General features: G+C 46.9%; 2 protein-coding genes across 6 annotated transcripts in view; one reads left to right on the top strand and one right to left on the bottom strand.

The window, feature by feature from the left end:
* Window positions 1–1,293: 1,293 nt before the first annotated feature.
* On the bottom strand, window positions 1,294–4,766 carry LOC105447920. The gene is made up of 3 exons (XM_011686229.1): window positions 4,674–4,766; window positions 3,680–3,842; window positions 1,294–1,526 (listed from the first exon to the last, which is right to left on the bottom strand). Exons 2-3 carry the CDS (start codon window positions 3,836–3,838, stop codon window positions 1,374–1,376), a joined length of 312 nt encoding a protein of 103 aa, XP_011684531.1. The 5' UTR covers window positions 3,839–3,842; window positions 4,674–4,766; the 3' UTR covers window positions 1,294–1,373.
* Window positions 4,767–6,728: 1,962 nt separating this feature from the next.
* Window positions 6,729–19,167, top strand: part of LOC105447919 (CREB-binding protein) — an 18,750-nt gene continuing 6,311 nt past the window's right edge. For 2 of the 5 annotated variants that reach the window (XM_011686227.1, XM_011686224.1), the window contains exons 1-15: window positions 6,729–6,827; window positions 8,685–8,843; window positions 11,021–11,235; window positions 11,312–11,689; window positions 11,770–12,055; window positions 12,167–12,490; window positions 12,589–12,906; window positions 13,092–13,298; window positions 13,509–13,872; window positions 13,958–14,130; window positions 14,631–16,459; window positions 16,561–16,718; window positions 17,934–18,047; window positions 18,139–18,273; window positions 18,464–18,940. In XM_011686227.1, coding sequence (XP_011684529.1) covers window positions 6,749–6,827; window positions 8,685–8,843; window positions 11,021–11,235; window positions 11,312–11,689; window positions 11,770–12,055; window positions 12,167–12,490; window positions 12,589–12,906; window positions 13,092–13,298; window positions 13,509–13,872; window positions 13,958–14,130; window positions 14,631–16,459; window positions 16,561–16,718; window positions 17,934–18,047; window positions 18,139–18,273; window positions 18,464–18,940 — 5,216 coding nt within the window. In that variant the 5' untranslated portion in view covers window positions 6,729–6,748. Of the gene's footprint in view, window positions 6,828–8,684; window positions 9,334–11,020; window positions 11,236–11,311; window positions 11,690–11,769; window positions 12,056–12,166; window positions 12,491–12,588; window positions 12,907–13,091; window positions 13,299–13,508; window positions 13,873–13,957; window positions 14,131–14,630; window positions 16,460–16,560; window positions 16,719–17,933; window positions 18,048–18,138; window positions 18,274–18,463; window positions 18,941–19,167 lie in introns of those variants that run through there. The other 3 variants (XM_011686226.1, XM_011686225.1, XM_011686228.1) reach the window with 3 other exon arrangements.

The raw sequence follows: 19,167 nt of genomic DNA, 5'->3' as shown, positions 1-19,167 counted from the left end.
ATGAAAAGTAAAGTCGAAAATTTCGCGCTTCTTTATTTACTTATTTACTAAAGAATCTTGTCTTTTTTACAGGGCAAACGGGAAAAAGGGATGCAAGCGTTACGGAGTAAACAATCAAGCAGCGTCCCCTGTTTATTAAGAGGAAATTAATCTGCAAACGGAACGAATAGAGCTCTCGCGCGATAATTACGCACTTTGCTCAGCAAGACGAGAGATTTTACTCGACGGATTATTCTCAAATTACTGCCGCATGTGAAGGAATTTTCAGATCGCGAAAAATCCACCGTGAATATTCGGGATGGAGTCCATCGATTTTTCACCCCGTACATGACTTCTTTTTTTTTTCAGGAAGCGCGCACGCGAATTATTAGCTTCGACGTTATTTATAAATCCAGCGATTAATTGAAAGATGTTTAATATCGAGTCTCGTAGAATCTGAATAGGCTTTTCGGATCTTATGTCTTATCGCGAGATGAATATAGGCGTAAACAACGAACGAGTGAAGATAAAAAGAGGAAGTTACATCTACAAAAATGACAACAGTTTCTTTTAAGCCGACAGTTCCTTAATTAACTCCATACTCACACAGCAGAAGTGTCCAAAATATACTGTAGGGATACGCTAAAGATAACATATATTTGAGATACGTGATATCTTTAGGGTATCGCTATGATGTATTTCGAATATTTCTGCCGTATGGGTAACAAAGTCTCAAATGGCTCGAGTTTTTCGAGCGTATCGAAATCCGCTTATCTATTATTTATTCTATCATCTATTATTTGCTGATCTATTTTAATCTAACGACTTACACGTGCGAATTTTTTCCATCGACAGCGGAAATTTCTTATGATCCTCGACCGAACCGGAGTCTCCTCTTCTCAAAGTGACGGAGTCTAATTGCAGCTGCTACGGTTGCAGTCTATTGACCGCACGTCGCTCACTTCGAGGATCTCGAGAATACGTAGAATTAATCCTTTCCACACCTTAGATCATCTTAGGTGTGGATCGTCTAATTCAGGCTCCGTCACAGTTCGCGCCGAAATTCAGAATGGGAATATATCTAATTTTGTACGTCATGTATTTAGAAGATAACGTAACGTATATCGTCGTGTAAGAACTTTGTCACGTTTTACGGACCATCTAAAGTGAACTTTACACAAAAGAGAAAAAGAGAAACGTAGCAATAATGAGAGAAAATTTAATGTAGATGACGTACGGGCCTTAGGATATAAGCACTCCCACAAATTGACGTAAACGTCCTACATCTAAACGAAAAATAAATTAAAAGATAACTTTAATGAGGAAATAGTGTTTATTTTTATAACATTTTAATATTTTTGTTAGGCCACCTTTGACTTTTATTACCGCCTGTTTCAGGAAAATGCTATAAATTGAGGGTGCCTCATACTTGTGGCAAGTTGTGGCCAAGTAGAACGTAGACGCACGAGTTTCGCGATTTCCGCGTGGAGGACTGGTGACACGAGGTAATGCGTCTTCGGCGCTTTAGTTCCTGCTTTCCTGTAATCCTAACAATTCCATCATATAGACGGCCCGTCATAATCTTTCCCCCAGTTTTCGTCAATCGCATTCTGAGAGGGAAGAGGAGACGAGAGGAGGAGGAAAAAAGCAAGAGGACTTGGAGGATGTTTTAACCAGGCAGGCTTTCCTTCCTCCTTTACGGCGCGCGCCTCGGCACAACGTAAAGTCGCGTACGGCGCGTATATGCGCCGCGTATAGACGCGTAGCGTTTCGCGACGCGACGCGAGGCGAAGGAGCGAGAGATGGGTCGATGCACCGCGCGCGCGGTCGTGGGCACGCGAGACCAGACATAAATCGTGGGGCCGCGATGCGACCGGAGAGCGAGAGCGAGCGCGGCCCCGCGCGCGCGGCAACGATCGATTACGCTTTTCCGGAATTCGCCGTGCGGCGTGAAGAGGCGAGCGCGAGAACGCTTCGGCGGGCGGCGGTGGCGGCCCACCTCCGCCCGAAGTGTTTCGAGCAAAGACGAGAGTTACGTAACCGCCATCGAATAATGGTTCACGCGATCACCTCGCGACTCGCGGCTCTCCTCGCTCCCCTTGGCCCCCCTCCCCCCCCCCAATTGCCGATACGTTGTACGCGTATATACGCGGGTCCTCATCCCTCCGCGTTATCAAATACCGTCGCGTCAGGCATCGATCCGTCCCGCCGAGATTATCCCTTCGATCGTCACGTGACGGAGATAACTCGGTAGCCCCCGACGTCATCGCCGTGCGTCTCCTCTCGATGATGACGCGCGGAACCGTGAAGGATCGCCGTCGCTGAGGGCCGCGCGGATTTCTTTCTCGCCCCCCCCCCCTGTCCCCCAAATAAGAAGAGAGAGAAAAAGATAAAGAACGAGAGGAAGAGAGCGAGAGAGCGTGCAGCCGTGCCCGTGGTCTCGGAATCTCTCAGAAACCGCGAATGACGGGTCGCGTACATATTATAGCGACGCGCGGCGGCGGCGATCCTCTATACGAGGTATTGGTATACAAAGAGCCGCTGTCACCGAGGCGGGTGGCTAGGCGGCTGCTGCCACGCCGTCATCCGATTCCCGTCCCATTTCGAAAGGCCCCTCCACCCTCCGCGCCCGTCGGAGCGTTCACCCGTTTCTTTTCCGCTCTCCTCGTCGCGGCAGCCGCCGCCGCCGCCACCGCCACCACCGCCGCCGCCACCGTCACCGCCGCCACCGCCGCCGCCGCCACCGCCGCCGCCGCCGCCGCGACGACGGAGACGGCCGACGTCGCGCGAGAGGGAGACGGCCGACAGGTTCACGCGCGATGCGTGCGTCGGGTCGCGTGCCGTTCGCACCTCCGTCCCGCGCGCGCGGCGAGCCGCGGACTCCACGGTACGGGACGAGCGTTCCGCGCAACGTGCCCTCTCCCCCTACGTGTACGCGGTGTACGCGCGGCCGGCCGTTCCTCTCTCGACTCGGCAGAGACAGAGAGAGAGAGAGATGGAGAGAAAGAGAGAGAATTGATAGATATCACACCTTTGGCCATCTTGCCGCCCGTCGAAGTTTTGCGAATTTTTCCCAAATTTCGAGAGCATAGCTATATTTCGAAAGCCTTATCTCGAGAAAGGGAGAGGGAAAACGCGCGCGACAAACGTCTTCCTCAGGGGAACGACGCCGACGTGTATCGGCGACGGTGGCGAAAGTGATTTGAGATAAGAGAGAAAAAAAAAATAAATGACATGGCGCGCGCGTGCCGCTCGCGTTTACTTTCGCGACGCCGACCGCGTTTCCGCGGGATAATCCGCGCTACGCACGCGGATAATCGCGGAAGGAGAATCGACGCGACTGACAGATAAGATTGACAGAGCGGATGAGACGCGAGAACCTGACGTTCACATTTCTCCAACCCCCCCTGCGCGCCTCCTTTCCTCCTTTTCATTTCAATGTACATTACGTTTAATAATTCATTTTATTAACATCTTAATGCAAGTTACTGTATTGTATATTGCAATCGATTTATGCATATTTTAATTCGAAATTGCGTTTTGACTTCTGCACCGTCGACTTTTGTAAATGTAACGACGAACGAAAGGAGCCGTATTATATTATATATATTTCAAAGATCCCCGATGTATCAAACTGCGAAATGAGGATTCTTCATTGTTGAAAAGTTAATTACGCTGAAAGATATCAGGGATTACTGACCGTCGAATGTTTCCTCCGCGGAACCACCTTGCAACAAATTCCTGACAGCTCCGGCGACAGATAAGGTTTATACTTTGGACGTGCGCGTATCGGAGATTTTTTTTTTTCCATGTGCAATCTCAGTCGCCAAATTGTCTGCGTTGTATTACACAACCGCATTATACTGTAATAGAGATGAATATGATAATTTTGATAACGTCAATAATAAAAAAATCACACGCGCGACATCTCTATCGTGACGCAATTTTATAAGAACAGATTAATGAAGTCAATGTGTTCGTATACAAAACGTGAATTGTAGTTATCATTTTTCTTTCTGGGATAACAAGGAAGAGTAGAGGTGTTCAATATTTTATTAAAGGAAATAAATAGCACAGCACACATTTTTTTTAAGGTTTGCGACGCGACTTTCATATATCAATCATCGTAAAAAAAACCTAATGTAAACACGTATCTTTGCGTGTGGCAAGACAAATTGTTTTCGCAAAACGAATATAATTTTCACGAGAATCCTCTTTTTGATTGAAAGTGAGAAGAATTAAAGAAAGGGGTTGTTTAATGTCCATTTCTATCAACTTGTAGATCAACTTCAATCTCGGTTTAACTTACTCTTTATCTTTCTCCTTTTCTAATTCTTAAAAACTGCACAAAGATGCAGGAGTGAGGCCGAAATTGAAGTTTCAATCTACGTTGACAGAAATGAGCCACAAAAGTCGTTCGAAAAAGATTACTTCGACAGTCGGCGATTTCGCGAGATCGGCAGAATTTCTCACTTTTTCGTCGCCCGAGATACATCTCGAGCAACGTGACAGATCGACACACGCGATCCAGGATCGCGTCGCGTTGCGTCGCCGCGATAATCGCGCAAAGACGCCAGCGAATCTACTTATACGAGAGATGCCGAGAGATTCGCGTCGAATTCGCGATCACGCTGGGCACTGTCCGGCGTCGTCGGCCGTGCGTCTTCCTGTCGGGAGAGAAGAGCCGGACTTACAGTCTTCGGAGACGAGTCCTCGACGAGGAGAGCAAAGCGGCACGCTTCGGGTCGGGTCGGTAAACGCGGCCATGATTGCGTGCGACAACGGCGCGAGGGGCGCCACGGAAACGAGCGGTCCGTGGCGGAGGCTCTTGCCGACAGGCGGCGTGACCGTAACCGCGGCGTTCCTGTTCCTCGGCGAGCCGCGCGGGGGCCAATCGCGCGTTCCCGGCTTGGTCACGTTACCGCCTGGGCCAATCGACGCCGCGGTCTAGAGTCACGGCCATTGTCGCCGAGTCAGAAGACGGGGGCATATTCTGACAAGCGTAGAAAAACTCGTCAACAGCGGCCGCCATTTTACGTTAGCTAACGTTAGCCGATGCTCGGTGCGGTAACGGAGGGTCTCGCGATCGGTTTTCCCGAGCGAATTTCTGTGGCGAGCGCGGCGGCCGCGAATGTGCCGATACCCGCGATCGCGTCCGCTTGCTCGCGTCCCGATATCGCGCGCGAGTGCACGGGGATAAACGCTCATTTCCCGCTGATCGTTCGCGCGCCCCGTGTGTCGCAGTGTACCGAGGCGAGAGAGAAGAGGAGAGGAAGATGGTACCAGAGGGCCTCGGGAGCGACATCGTCGCCGTGAGCTAGCGCCGTGCGCGCAGCCAGTCGTTTGGCGAGTCGTCGTGCGGTGAGCACGTACGACCGCGGTGGATATACATACGATTGTTGTATTTTACGAGGATAGACAAGTGTCGAGGGTGAGATAGAGAGTGAGAGAGATAGAGAGAGAGCGATCGAGAGAGATAGATAGATAGAGAGAGAGAGAGAGAGAGCGAGAGAGAGAAAGAACGAACGAACGAGCGAGCGAGAGAGTGAGAGCGAGAACGAGAGAACCGGAGAGAGAGAAAGAGAGCGGGAGCGCGAGCGCGAGATATTCGGCGGTGCGTCCGAGTCGCGAGCGAGTCGAGGTGAATCGAGTCGTGACGAGAGGAGACGAGACGAGCCGCGAGTCAAGCCCGAGAGACTCGCCGAGTCGTCCGTCCGCGCGTCGCGCGCTCATCCGTCTCTCGGAGCGTTCGGAGCGGCGGAGGGTCTCTCTGTTCGCCGACATTGTCGTCGTCCTCGCTGCCGTTGTCGCCGCTGTCGTCGTCACTGAGATCGCTCCGTCGATCGCCACCGTCGGATCGTCCTCGGCTTCCAACGCGCTGATCTGCCGTCCCGTCCCGCCGGCGACGCGGCGCCGCAGCCGTTCCGTCGTCGTTCGCCGGAGAGAAGGAGAGCTTGAGAGAGAGACAGAGACAGGGAGCAGCATCAGACATTACTCGTCGTCGTCGTCGCCGTCGTCGTCACTGCCGTCGTCGCCGCCGCCGTCGTCGCCGTCGTCGTCGTCGTCGTCGTCGTCGTCGTCGTCGTCGCCGTCGCGGTGGTGCTTTTGGTGCGTTTTTGTTGGTGCGTTTATACAAACCGCGCGTGTGTATTACCTGTTTGCCTGCCCGTGCGCTCGCGGGCTCTGACGCCGGGGGTTCGACGTACCCCGAGCCCTACGATGCCCAATGGTTGACCGTGCACCGCAGTATGCTACACGGGGACGCTCCACGCGCCACGGTTCTCATTGTTATTGTTATGCCCGCGAGCACGATTGCGGCACGGTGAAATTGTTACGCGGCCCCGCCGGCGGCAGGGAGGAAGTGGTAGCTGTAGCATCATCGTCGTCATCGGCGACCGCATCATCAGTGATTGGATTGATAACGACCACGGCAACGGCGAATGTAGCAACGGCGCCAGCGCCGACCAGGAGCACGGCGACGGTGGTCTTCTAGTTGAGAGGAGACAGGGGCCAACCGGGCGCTTCACCCAGGCTCACTCGCGGTGCCGTTTTCGCCGTCTTCTACGTGCGCGTGCACGACCGGACGCGGCGGTCGTGCTACCTGTGTCCGCGCGCGCGCGCGCGCGCGCCCGCTCGCTCGCCCGCCCGCCCGCTCGCGCGCTGGTGGTCGAGAGGGATCAGCGAGAGACGGGCGCAAGTGGGAAGGAAGAGCGAGAGCGCGAGAGGTTAGGTTATTACGGAAGGAAGATAACAGCCGCGCGGAGGAGCCATGGCCGACCACCTGGTGGACGGCCCTCCGCCGAAGCGGCAGAAGCTCGATCCGTTCCAGGGAACGTCGGATTCGACGGGTAAGTTGCTGGAGTCGTCCCCAAGCGTCACGCTATTTTTTTTTTCTCCCGAACCACCGCGATTCCTTCTCTCACTCTCCTTTCGATTTCTTTGTATCTGACAATCGTCTCTCTGTCCTCCCTTTCCTTTCTTTCCGGAAGCAAGGAACTTCCTTTACACCCCCTTCTTCCGGAAGTAAGGAAGGAAGAAATTCCTACCCTCTTCGCCCTTTCTTCCTTTCTTCCTTCCGGGAATCGCGCGCAGTTCCGCGACTAACCTTACGTAGGAGTTCGCGGTGCACGCGTACGCTGTAACGCGCCTCTCGAGTGTAACGCACACAATGTATACATACATTTACACACGCGCGCGTACATGCGTGCACGGCGGAGAAAAAGGGATACTCTGGCCCTCTGGGGGAGAGACCCCCAACGGCGTGATTTTCACATGATTTCTCGGGTGCTCTGCAGCTGACCGCCATCGCTGGCCGGTCAGCCAGCCGTCTGTTTGCGTGACGCCGCGCGTCGCGTCGCGCTCGCCGAAGGATCGGTCGAGTCAAGCGTCGCCGAATCCCCCGTGTGAGACGCGCCGGTCTGATCGCGTGATTCGGAGCGCGCGAAGAGACGCATTCTCGCGCACGGCGTGCGCCGCCGAGTGTCGCGGTGGTTCCCCCGGTCATGATCGAACACATGTATATACCTGTCTGTTTCGCCGGCGGAATTAAAGCTCGCGTACGCGCGAGGAATCGCTCCGTTTCCCCCTTTCTCGCGGCGACGCGACGCGACCGACGATCAAGAGGGACGGCGTCGTGACGCGACGCGACGCGACGCGGCGCGACGCCACGCGAGAAACGCGGGGGCTCCGTCGACGCGAGAACGGGGGCTCCGTCGACGCAAGATGGATGCACGCGCGCGGGCCGGCCGAGTTTCGCTCGGGGGATTATCACGCGGATTGACGCGTACGCGCGCGCGGGAGTAACTGTAACGCGAGAACAACACCCTGTTTCTTCCTCCGTCTTTTATCGCACTCACCCCCTTCTTCTGGGGTTTTTTTTCTTTATTTTTATTAAACGAATGCGGCATTACTGACGCGTGCAATTCTGTACATTTCTCTATAGACACATTACTCTAGATTTAAAAAAAAAACATAGTTGCGATATATCCTGTAGTGCATGAGGGTGCATGATCACTTTAATGTTAAAAGATTACATCTCGCTGGCATGAACGATGCGCTAATATATCTCTTTGTTCCCCTTTTTATTTTATTTTATTTTTATTTTTTTATTACCCCCCCTCGAACACATTCTTAATCATCCTTTAACAGTTTTCAAACTCGAAGTTGACTCGCACACATAATAACGCTGTATTGTTATCGACTGTAATTATCTTTTACTCGGATGTAATAATCGCGGAATCTCTCTCGGAATTCGCTTCTTTCGCGAGGGTACCAAGCGGACAAAAGTCGCAGAAACAGTTTGCCCGGTGTTTTTCGCGATCCGCGCGCGGGAGTCGCGGGCGGGACGTGTCACTCTCGTCGACGGCGATCGAAAAGCCACACTCTCAAACTGTTTCTATCACTTACGTTCATTTCTACCAATGTAGATTAATTTTAATCTACAGTTCAACTTGTCCTTACCTTTTTCTTTTTCTTCAGAACTAGAAAAAAATAAGAAGCAAGTAAAGGAGAAGAAGTTGTAATGCCGAGATTTTCCTAACTTTTAGAACTAGAAAAGGATAAGAGACAAGTTAAACCGTGATTAAATCTAATCTACATTGGTGGAAAGTGGACATTAAGAGTACCCGTAGTCCGGAGAAAGACAAGCTTTGACAACAGTATATTCTCTCCTTCATTCTAAATTAAAACGAAAAAATGTGATATAGTAGTGGGTATGCCGCCTTTATTGATGCACCCTGCTTATACGAACTACGGGGGAGGTGGCAGTGGTAACATGCAACAAATACAGGCTCCACCGCAACAACTACATCTGCAACAACATCAACTGCAGCAACATTGGAACAACAATTCCGTGCCGAAAAGAAGTAAATATCACTAATCAGATCAAAAAGCGACAATCTCGAAAGTAAAAGAAAAAAGAAAAGGCATTAAGTTTCGACGTCGCTGAAAAGAAAAAAAATCATGAAATCTGTTTGTCCGTCCGATCTCATCTCACGTACAGTACCATACCGTTTGTCTCGTTTTAAAGTTTACTCGTCCCAGTCTCTGATTTTCAGTGACATCCTCCGGTCGCAGTACTTTCCGATGTGGGTGATAGTTTTGGCACATTGTCACTATGGTTCTCTAGTAACTTTTAGTCTATTGTCGACACGCACAGACACGGTTAGAGAAGAAAGTGAAAAAAAGATAATGGATGTCGTGTGATAATTTGTCTTTGAAAAAAAAAAAAAAAAAATCTGGCAAGGCATTGTAGATAGAGTGGCAATACGGATGTATTAAGTATTGTCTTCGATCACGGACTGATTCACTTTACATAGCAATGGAGAAAAATTGGAGATCGGTCGTTGCTGAAAGGTACATAAAGATTTCAGGATTAAGCGAGAGTTCCCCCTCTTTTCTTCTGAATGAACACCGTGCGACATTTCTCAATGTGAATTAAACATATATATATAACATATAGACATGCGACACACACGCGCTCGAGCTCGTGGACTTGCGGAGGAATTGCAAAGGTGAAATAAATACGCATATACGACTATACACTGTGCTTGTAGGGTAAAGAGATTTTTCACGATACAACGCAGATAATAAATAGCGTAGGTGGAGAGGGTTGACTATACCAGGCCTTATATCAATTAAATCTTTTGCAGATATTTATAACCGAACGTAAATATAGATTGAAAAACCCTGCGTGCGTGCGCGCGGGACGGATCATCGTTAGAGTTGTTGAGAAATTTTTGCATTTGATTTCCTTTTAGGACGAAGAGAGAAACGACGGTCTATTACGAACGCGTGGCCGCGACGGGAGAGTATTTTGCTTGAACAGATAATTTTTTTTTTTCTAGAGTGACTGATTTCTTCGCATGACTCTCTTCTATAAAGTTTGCCATTCGGTAGCTTCGCTGGATGCTTGTTTAGTTTTAGCACTAATTTAATTGTGCCGAAAATTTTCATTCTGCTGTAGAATAAGGCTCCTTTACGTTATGCTCATGCAGTGTATGTCTCATGTCTTATTTTTCATGTTTGTTTACAACCACGTACAGTTTTCTATATATATATATATATTTTTTTTTTTTTCTTTTTAATACATTAGGATCTCCTCTTGCATTTGTACTTTTTCCTACATATACATACGTTATACATTTATATATGTACACCCTTTTTTTCTCCGTCAATGTATGATCAGTCGTGGGTAGACGAGTAAGTTTCAACAATTTTATTTGCTAAGGAATGTTTACGTGAACATTTTTTTAATGATGTTAATAGCATCGGAAGTACCTTGTAATATAGATGAAAATTGAATGCTTCTTTGCCTGTACGTGTCTCTCTCTACATATATATATACACGCATGTATATATGTATATTTACATGCAGTTATATGTGTATACATGTATATAAAAAGGGTATAATACATTATGCACATAATGATGTAACACGTACATTTGTAATATCAAATATATTGATACTCTGCTAAAATTTTGATGCTAAAAAGCTATGGTGACGGCGCCTAAAATCTTACCCTTGTAAAATTACTAATGATCTTTTGGTATCTATGGTACTTATCATTTTTAATATTATAATCATTTGAATCTGCGGACTGGTTATCTCGGGAAATAGTACATTCGTGACAAAATTGAAACCATTTAAAAACAGATAAAATGATTATTTTGATTACACAGCGAGTAAAATGAAACAGTAAAAGTAAAACTAATGATGATACTGCAAGTCACACATTCTACTCGCATAAGTGTATGGTCGTGGTCAGAAAGGTTGCGACACTTTTATTTTAATGGGTTTTAAAATGCACTAATATCTTTCGAATGCGAATCGCGATTGGTGTACTGTGTTTCGTCTTTGCAAAATGTTAGTGCATTCCGAGATCCCCATCAAAATAAAAATGTCGCAACTTCTGATCACGACCATGCAACAAATGTAGAGATGTACTTTTCTGATAGCCAGTATTTGTTATCACGACGGAAACGTAATGTTGGACACTTCTGGAAACGTGATTCCTAATTATTTTTTCTTCTTTATTCTCAGATTACATTTCCAACACAGAAATGTTTGATATTGAAAATGATCTTCCTGATGACTTGCTGTCATCCGGATCTTGGGGTTCCACAACCGAGAGCACCAAGCCACCAGCAACCGGTCCCGGTCCAGGGCAGCAAAACGGTGCTCTCGATACAGAACTCAGACAACATGTGCAGCAGCAGCAGCAGCAACAACTCTCTCATCATCTTATTCAACAGCAGGTACGCGTTACATTAGATATTTTACGATTTTTGTTAATCGACGCACGTTGTACTTGACCGAGCGATCATTGAACAGGGCAACAAAAACTTGGTGGCAAACTCCTTAGTAATGGCTGCTGGAACGTTAGGCAACAAGAGTCCAAATATGCAATCGCCACCGAACGTTTCCGTTTCCAAGGGTGGGATAGTCGATCCGCAGATGGTCGTGAGCCTTGGTAATCTACCAAGTAGTATAGCCAGTTCGTTGGCGAATAATCAAATGTCGATCGCGAATTCGATGAGCGGTTTACAATCGTCGATGAGCATGGCCGGAAGTAACCCCGCGATGTCGATGCCGGGCGGCATGAATTCCGGTTTAGTGATGACTAGCACCGCTAGCGGGAACAACATGGGAGGCATGGCTGGCGGTAGCTTGATAGTGACCAACAGTTTGAACAAACAACCTTTAAATACAGTATGTTGATTTTGCGTGATATTATAATTTTTTTCTCCAGTAAAAAGATAGTTGGAAATTTAATCGAGAATCTTTTGAAGGTAACGATGATGGGCCCTAATACTCAAGCGATACACCACCCCGGTGCTCCTCACGGGGTAACACCGCTGCAAAACGGCCCCGGAATGATGAACACGAGAGCTGTGGCAATGCAGCAGCAACAACAGGCACATATGGTTGGCCCGGCGAGAGGGCAGAGTCCTCATCAACAGGTACATCAAGTTGGCATCGTCGGGCCTGGTCAGGGTGGCCCCAGAATGCAGGCTCCTAACATGGCAAATATGCCAACAATGGGGCAACTAAGTGCATCGAATCCGTACAGCTATGGTATGCAATAAAATTATATTTTATTTTATACATATGCAATTATACATGTAAAGAAGAAACGGGCATAGTAGAGATAGATTTAGAACGGTGAAAACAAAATTTATAATACAGGTTCTTCAAATACTGTTGGGCAAGGAGCAGGAGTAACTGTATGCGCCAATAATCCCGTAGGTGTCGTCAAACCGCAGCAGAAGGGCGTAGGAACGAATATAAGTCCCATGCAAGCGGCAGCCGCCGCCAGCAGATTTACCGGTACCGCCGGCCCGATGGGCACTACGAACGTCGTAGGTGGTCAGGAGGGCGGAACGGCAGCGCAACAAGCGCAACCACCAGCACCAAGCCCAGCTCAACCTCAATCGGGTGCGCCGACCGGAGGGCAACCAGGTCCGCAGCAAGCCACGCAAGGACAAATGCCTGGTACCGGTGCTCCAACGGGTGAGTTAAATCTCTAGCTTGTCCTATTGTAAAACGCGTCACGACACTGCACCTATGCTCAATGCAAACCTTGTCTTTTGGGTTGTCTGGTGCTTTAGGTGCGAAATCAACGCCCGATCCAGAAAAATGTAGACTTATACAGCAACAATTAGTGTTACTTTTGCATGCGCATAAATGCCAACGACGCGAGAGTCAAGCGAACGGTGAGATGAGACAGTGCACCTTGCCGGACTGCAAAACCATGAAAAACGTTTTAAATCACATGACAAATTGTCAAGCCGGAAAGAATTGTACTGTGCCACACTGTAGCATGTCTCGACAGATCATCAGTCATTGGAAGCACTGTAATCGAAGTGACTGCCCAGTCTGCTTGCCGATAAAACAAGCAAATAAGAACAGGACTAATTCTGCGCAAGGTAAACACATTTGAAAACACTTGTCATTTTTTTGCATCAGATTTTTTACTCCCTAAAAAATAATCCCTAAATAATAATAGTGTTTTTTTTTGTTTCCTATGATTTAGCAGATATTTCAAATGGCATTTATTTAAAGACACATACATTTGCATTATACGTCCGTTATATGTATGTCTTTTCGTTAGCACCTGCAATTCAACCAAATAATCAGCCAAATACAAGTCCATCCGAAATGAGAAGGGCTTACGAAGCTTTAGGGATTCAATGTCCAACAACAACACCGGGGATCTTGCCCGGTCAAGGCGTTGGTAGAGGCGTTAGAATGCCAGCTCCCAGCATGACAGGTCCAGGAGCACTGGGCAACGTTAGATTAGCGCAACCTCAAACACAGAGTAAGTTGCACATTTTATTATAAAGATCTATTAAATGTTTGCATTTTTTTTTTAATTTTAATGCAATCTTAATGCATCTTTAATGCTTCTTTCAAATTTATATCTGTGTAAAAATATATTTTTTACACATTATCCTGTTAAAAAGTATAAGATTGGTGCGTATAGATATTTGCGCAAAAAGCAAGCGTCCGGTGTCCGCTAATGTTTCAGCTGCACCGGGACAATCCGTAGTCAGTGCTGGACAACAAGTAGTCGCTCCGAACGTATCTCTTCCTTTAAATTCCGATCCTAGTACGGTCGGGGTAGCCGGCAATCAGACGGTACCGACGACCGGACCCACATCCGCCGCAGCGGCGGCCGCTGCCAATATACAGCAGTCTGTTAATATGCAAACGTTGTTCGGACTGAACGAGTCCGGGCAACCCGGCGTGATAAGCGGGGAAAATAGATTAGGAAATCTGCAGCTTCCAAGCGGTCTTCAAGCGGGTCAAGTTACGGCGTCGCCAGTGCAAGGAACAAAAGAGTGGCATTTGTCCGTCACTCCAGATCTCAGGAACCATCTCGTTCATAAATTGTTAGTGAGAGTTTTATGTATAATAACGCGTTCTCGTTCGGAATTTGTCTCGGTATGTTGTAGCGTGTCTATTTATTTTTCTTAGGGTTCAAGCAATATTCCCGACTCCCGATCCGCAAGCCATGCTCGATAAGAGAATGCACAACTTGGTCGCATACGCGAGGAAGGTGGAAGGTGACATGTACGAAATGGCCAACTCTCGGTCAGAATATTACCATCTGCTAGCTGAAAAAATTTACAAGATTCAAAAGGAGCTAGGTAAATAGTGCAATTTCGACAGTACCTGGATATTTCTTTAAAGTTTATATTCTTGGAACGTTCTTCAAAATCGTTTTAAATAATGTCATAAATAGATTAATATGATTCTGTGTTTTATGACATCTTGAGACTACTTAAGACATTTTTCAGTATAAGAATGAACTATGAATATATTTTGCAGTCAATTTTTTGTTGTTATTAACATTGTGTGCTTTCCAGCAAGAGACATAAATGACAAAGTGAATTGTTAAATTTTTGTTGCTCGCCAATGTTAAACAAAGATGAAATGATTCACTGTATTAAATTGTCATCTGTGTCTTTTGCTGAAGAGCATCTATTACATTCTTTCTAATGACTTGAATATACTCGATTGTGTATATGTTTATATGTATACATAGTCAAATATGTCCATATTTTAATTAACATTTTTTTAGAAATAACCCACTTTTTTCTTTTAAATTAAAGTAAGAGCGGTTATTCGAATAATCGCATTTTTACAGACGAAAAACGACAAAAACGAAAAGAGCAGCAACAGCAACAGCTCCAAGCGCAACAACAGCAACAGCAGCAGCAGCAACCACCACAGCCACCAGCAGGTACATCTGGTCCTGGACTAAGGCCATGCGCGCCTCCAAATGTTAGTACTGTCATGCCAGGGGCGTCAAAACCCGTCGGGACGGTACCACCTACCTTACGAAGTCACTCACCGAGTTTGAATCAACTGGGAACGATACCAGCGATGGCCATTCAACAACAGCATAATAGAATGCAGTTCCCACAGCAGCAGCAGGCGCAACAACAACAGCAGGCTCAACAGCAGCAGGTGCAAGCTCAGCAGCAAATACAACAGCAGCAGCAACAAGGACTTCTGGTTGGTCCTCCTGGTCCTAGCCCAAATGGACAGTCTACATCCAACGCCAGCATGGTACCTAATCCTGGACTCAGCCCGTTTGGACAACCTCAAATGTCCCAAGCTAACCTCACGACCACCACTGCATCTAACAGCGCGACGACTAGTCAATTCCCGACGTCCAACGGCACGGCTGCCGGTTTGCCCAACAGCTCTCCCATCCAAAACCAGCATCAATTCCCCGACCTCATGAAAGTCAGACTGGCGCAAGCCCAGGCTCAAGCAGCGCAACAACAACAGCAGCAGCAGCAGCAGCAGCAGCAGCAAAGTCAGCAGCAGCCAACGAGTACTCCGAGCCAGGTCGGTACTCCGGCATCATCGATTCCGCAAGCACCATCACCGTTCAGCGGCATGCAACAACCAAGTGCGCAGCAGTCGCAGCAACAGTCGCAACAGCAACCGAATCAACAATTCCCAACGCGACCGTTGTCAGCTACCACGCCTAATGACAATGGCATTACGACATCGACGCCGCAGACGATACCACCGCCCGCGTCCAGCGGGCCGAGTCCAACGGGTAGCGTATCCGTGACGACTACGGGTACGACAAACGGACCTCAGTCGACCACCTCCACGCCAAACACGCCGCTCGTACCGTCGCTAATGACGCCGAATCAAACGGTCTCCTCCGCATCGAATCAGACGCCGCCCCATTCGGGCCCAACACCGTCTCCAGCCGGCCTTGCGAGTCTCGGCAAGGGTATGACTTCGCAGGAACGGGCGGCGTTGAACACTCCACGCAGCACATCCATGTCCTCGCAGATGGCAGCCATTACGGCAGCGCTGGATCGTGACAATTCGCCCAGCCCGCCGATGAATAACAACAAGGGTAAATTGGATTCCATCAAGGAGGAGATAAAGATGGAGATCAAACAAGAGCCGCCGGATGAGCCGCAGAATCACAGGATGGACGGTAAGAGCGTGAACAATGAAATCAATATCAAGGTCGAGCCGAAGACCGAACCAATGGAGGAGGGCTCGAATGAAGCGACCGTGAAGGAAGAGCCTGGCATTAAAGAGGAGAGCATGACCCCCGTGTCCAGTCAGGACACGACCGCCTCCGACATTAAGCCCTTGGTGCCGGAACCGATCCAACCGAGTGGCACGTCCACTGACAAGAAGAAATGCTTGTTCAAGCCTGATGAGCTGCGCCAGGCGCTGATGCCAACGTTGGAGAAGCTATATCGACAAGATCCCGAGTCCATACCGTTCCGACAACCGGTTGATCCTCAAGCATTGGGTATACCGGATTATCCCACCATCGTGAAGAAACCGATGGATCTGTCGACGATCAAGAAGAAACTCGACACGGAGAAGTACAGCGATCCGTGGGAGTACGTCGACGACGTGTGGATGATGTTTGACAACGCCTGGCTGTATAATCGCAAGACTTCTCGAGTCTATAGATATTGCACCAAGGTAATGTTTATCTGACGATATTACCGCTAATTTCTTAATAACTTAATGAACATGCGTTTATGTATGATTTACTCTTTTTTTTTTTTTTTTTTCAAACGCAGCTCTCGGAAGTGTTCGAGCAGGAGATAGATCCTGTGATGCAGGCACTGGGCTATTGTTGCGGCCGAAAATACACGTTCAACCCGCAGGTGCTTTGCTGCTACGGCAAGCAGCTTTGCACGATACCCAGGGATGCAAAGTATTACTCGTATCAGAACAGGTCAGTATGCACAATACATTCAAGTATTTATTTTGAATTTTAATGCATAGAACTTAATTGACGTGAGAAATAATACGTTATTTGAAAAAAAAAACACTAATGCTTAAAATGTTAATATTAAATGTAGTAGAAATGAATGCCGTGATTATATCAAAATATTAATACTTTTATACATAGATGTATTCTAATTTCAAATTGAAGTTTGGTTAATCCATTATATTACTTTTGTCAGTGCGAATGCATTAAGTACGTGAGAGATAACATTTTAAGTATTATGTACATTTAGTTTGAGTAATTTTTCTGTAATTAGAGCGTGCGTAATGGGGACACGTTTGTAATATTGTGTACAAGTAGCGATAACTTACGTTTTAAGTAATGTTCTATACGGCTGTCACACAAGCTTATAGGGCATTTGGAGAACGCTGATCCCCGCGTATTCATCTTGTATAGAGCCTTTTAATATAAAAGTGTCCTCTTGTTGAATACGCAAAATTAAATTGGCAGGTTTATTAGCTTGCTTTTGATAGTAAATGCAAAAGTAAGCCAGTCCCCTGATCTACACTCTTTCGAAGCTATGTTGTACGAATTTTCTTTCGTATTAAACTCACGCACTTAAAGTTTGTTTATTAGTTGCGCATGTACTTAAGGGATATGTATCTTATTAAAAGCACAAAATGTTTAGCCTTGAAGAGAGAAAGTTGCAAGAAAGTTACAGCGTTCGTAAGGAAAGCTTATTGATCGCGAGGATATAAATGGCTTTACATGGCCCTTCGGTATATGCGCGATTAGGATTTATAAAATGACAGATAAAGTGATATTTTTTTAACATTGGCACTGTTCTTCTTCTTTGTATGTCTTCGCCCATGGGTTGCGCACGCATACACAATACCTTGTTTGCCGCTTACTTCTTGTGTTGCCTGCGACCTTGCTTCTTTTCGACTCTACTACTGCGAAAAACTTGATACTTGGAAAACTCTAATCTGAAAAAAAAACCCGAACGATGCCTTTCCACGGTCTTTCGAAAACCGAAATCGGATCCAATTGGCCATTGCATGCATGTGTAATTGCGAAACAAAATCGAATGTATATATAAAACAAAAAAAAACACTTGCCGAAATTGACGGAATACAATATGCCGAAACTTGGACACACATTTGGAATAAATTGGTCGTCGTACATCGAATTTACATAATAAAAATGGCGCCAATATAATAGTGGTCTAAAGGGAATTGGTCTTCTTTCCGACAGATACACCTTCTGTCAGAAATGTTTCAACGACATTCCTGGTGACACAGTGACGTTGGGAGATGATCCAACGCAGCCTCAAACGTAAGTAATAAAGAATTAAACGCATGTAACCATTGTTAATGTTATTCCGATCCGATACGACATCTATACGACATTCCTTCGTTCCTCGTAGTGCCATCAAGAAGGAACAGTTCCAGGAAATGAAGAATGATCACTTAGAATTGGAGCCTTTTGTAACCTGTACAGACTGTGGTAGGAGAGTACATCAAATTTGTGTGCTCCATATGGAAGCAATCTGGCCATTGGGGTAAATAATTCTATATTTTATTTTATAAATAATTCTCTACCAAGAAACCGCGAAGAGATTTGACGGATTATATTTTCTCGCGATTAAAATAAAAAAAGAAATGCGTCCGCATTATTTAATGTCGGCATTTCAATTTTGGGAAAGCTATAAAATATCTTGCGTACTTAGCAAGTTATTTTTCTCTTAACAGATTTACCTGTGATAATTGCTTAAAGAAGAAGGGACAGAAACGCAAAGAGAATAAGTTCAACGCCAAACGTTTGCCCGTGACGAAGCTTGGCACGTATATCGAGACGCGCGTGAATAATTTCCTGAAGAAAAAGGAAGCGGGCGCCGGCGAGGTCGCGATCAGGGTAGTCGCATCCAGCGACAAGGTGGTCGAGGTCAAGCCCGGTATGCGAAGTAGATTCGTCGACAACGGCGACATGCCCGGTGAATTCCCGTACCGCGCGAAGGCGCTGTTCGCGTTCGAGGAGGTCGACGGCACCGACGTCTGTTTTTTCGGTATGCACGTGCAGGAGTACGGGAGCGAATGCACGCCGCCTAACACCAGACGGGTTTATATCGCGTATCTGGACTCTGTCCACTTCTTCCGGCCTAGACAATTTCGAACGGCTGTGTATCATGAGATTCTTCTTGGATATCTCGACTACGCGAAGCAGCTTGGGTAAGTTTATCCCTCAAGCAAAATTAAATCCCCTCCCCTACCAAGCAAAATTAAATCTCTCAAATAAAATTTAATTTTTATATAAAATTATAAAAATTATTTTTTTAATATAAAATTAATTCATCTTAGATGCAATATTAGGTATCTATTGTGTGTGTGCTACACTGTATATTACATTGGATGTAATATACAATATAGCACGCACACGCACGCACGCACGCACGCAC

Source organism: Wasmannia auropunctata, unplaced genomic scaffold (genome assembly GCF_000956235.1).
Source record: "Wasmannia auropunctata unplaced genomic scaffold, wasmannia.A_1.0 LD336090.1, whole genome shotgun sequence".
Taxonomy (NCBI): Eukaryota; Metazoa; Arthropoda; class Insecta; order Hymenoptera; family Formicidae; genus Wasmannia; species Wasmannia auropunctata.
This window is presented reverse-complemented; position numbering and strand designations above follow the sequence as displayed.

Coding starts and splice junctions, on each gene's coding strand:
- LOC105447920 (XM_011686229.1), bottom strand. CDS start 3,838: ATGCGGTTGTGTAATACAACGCAGACAATTTGGCGACTGAGATTGCAC. Junction 1,527..3,679: donor CGCGGAGGAAACATTCGACG/GTCAGTAATCCC, acceptor TGGAATTGTTAG/GATTACAGGAAAGCAGGAAC.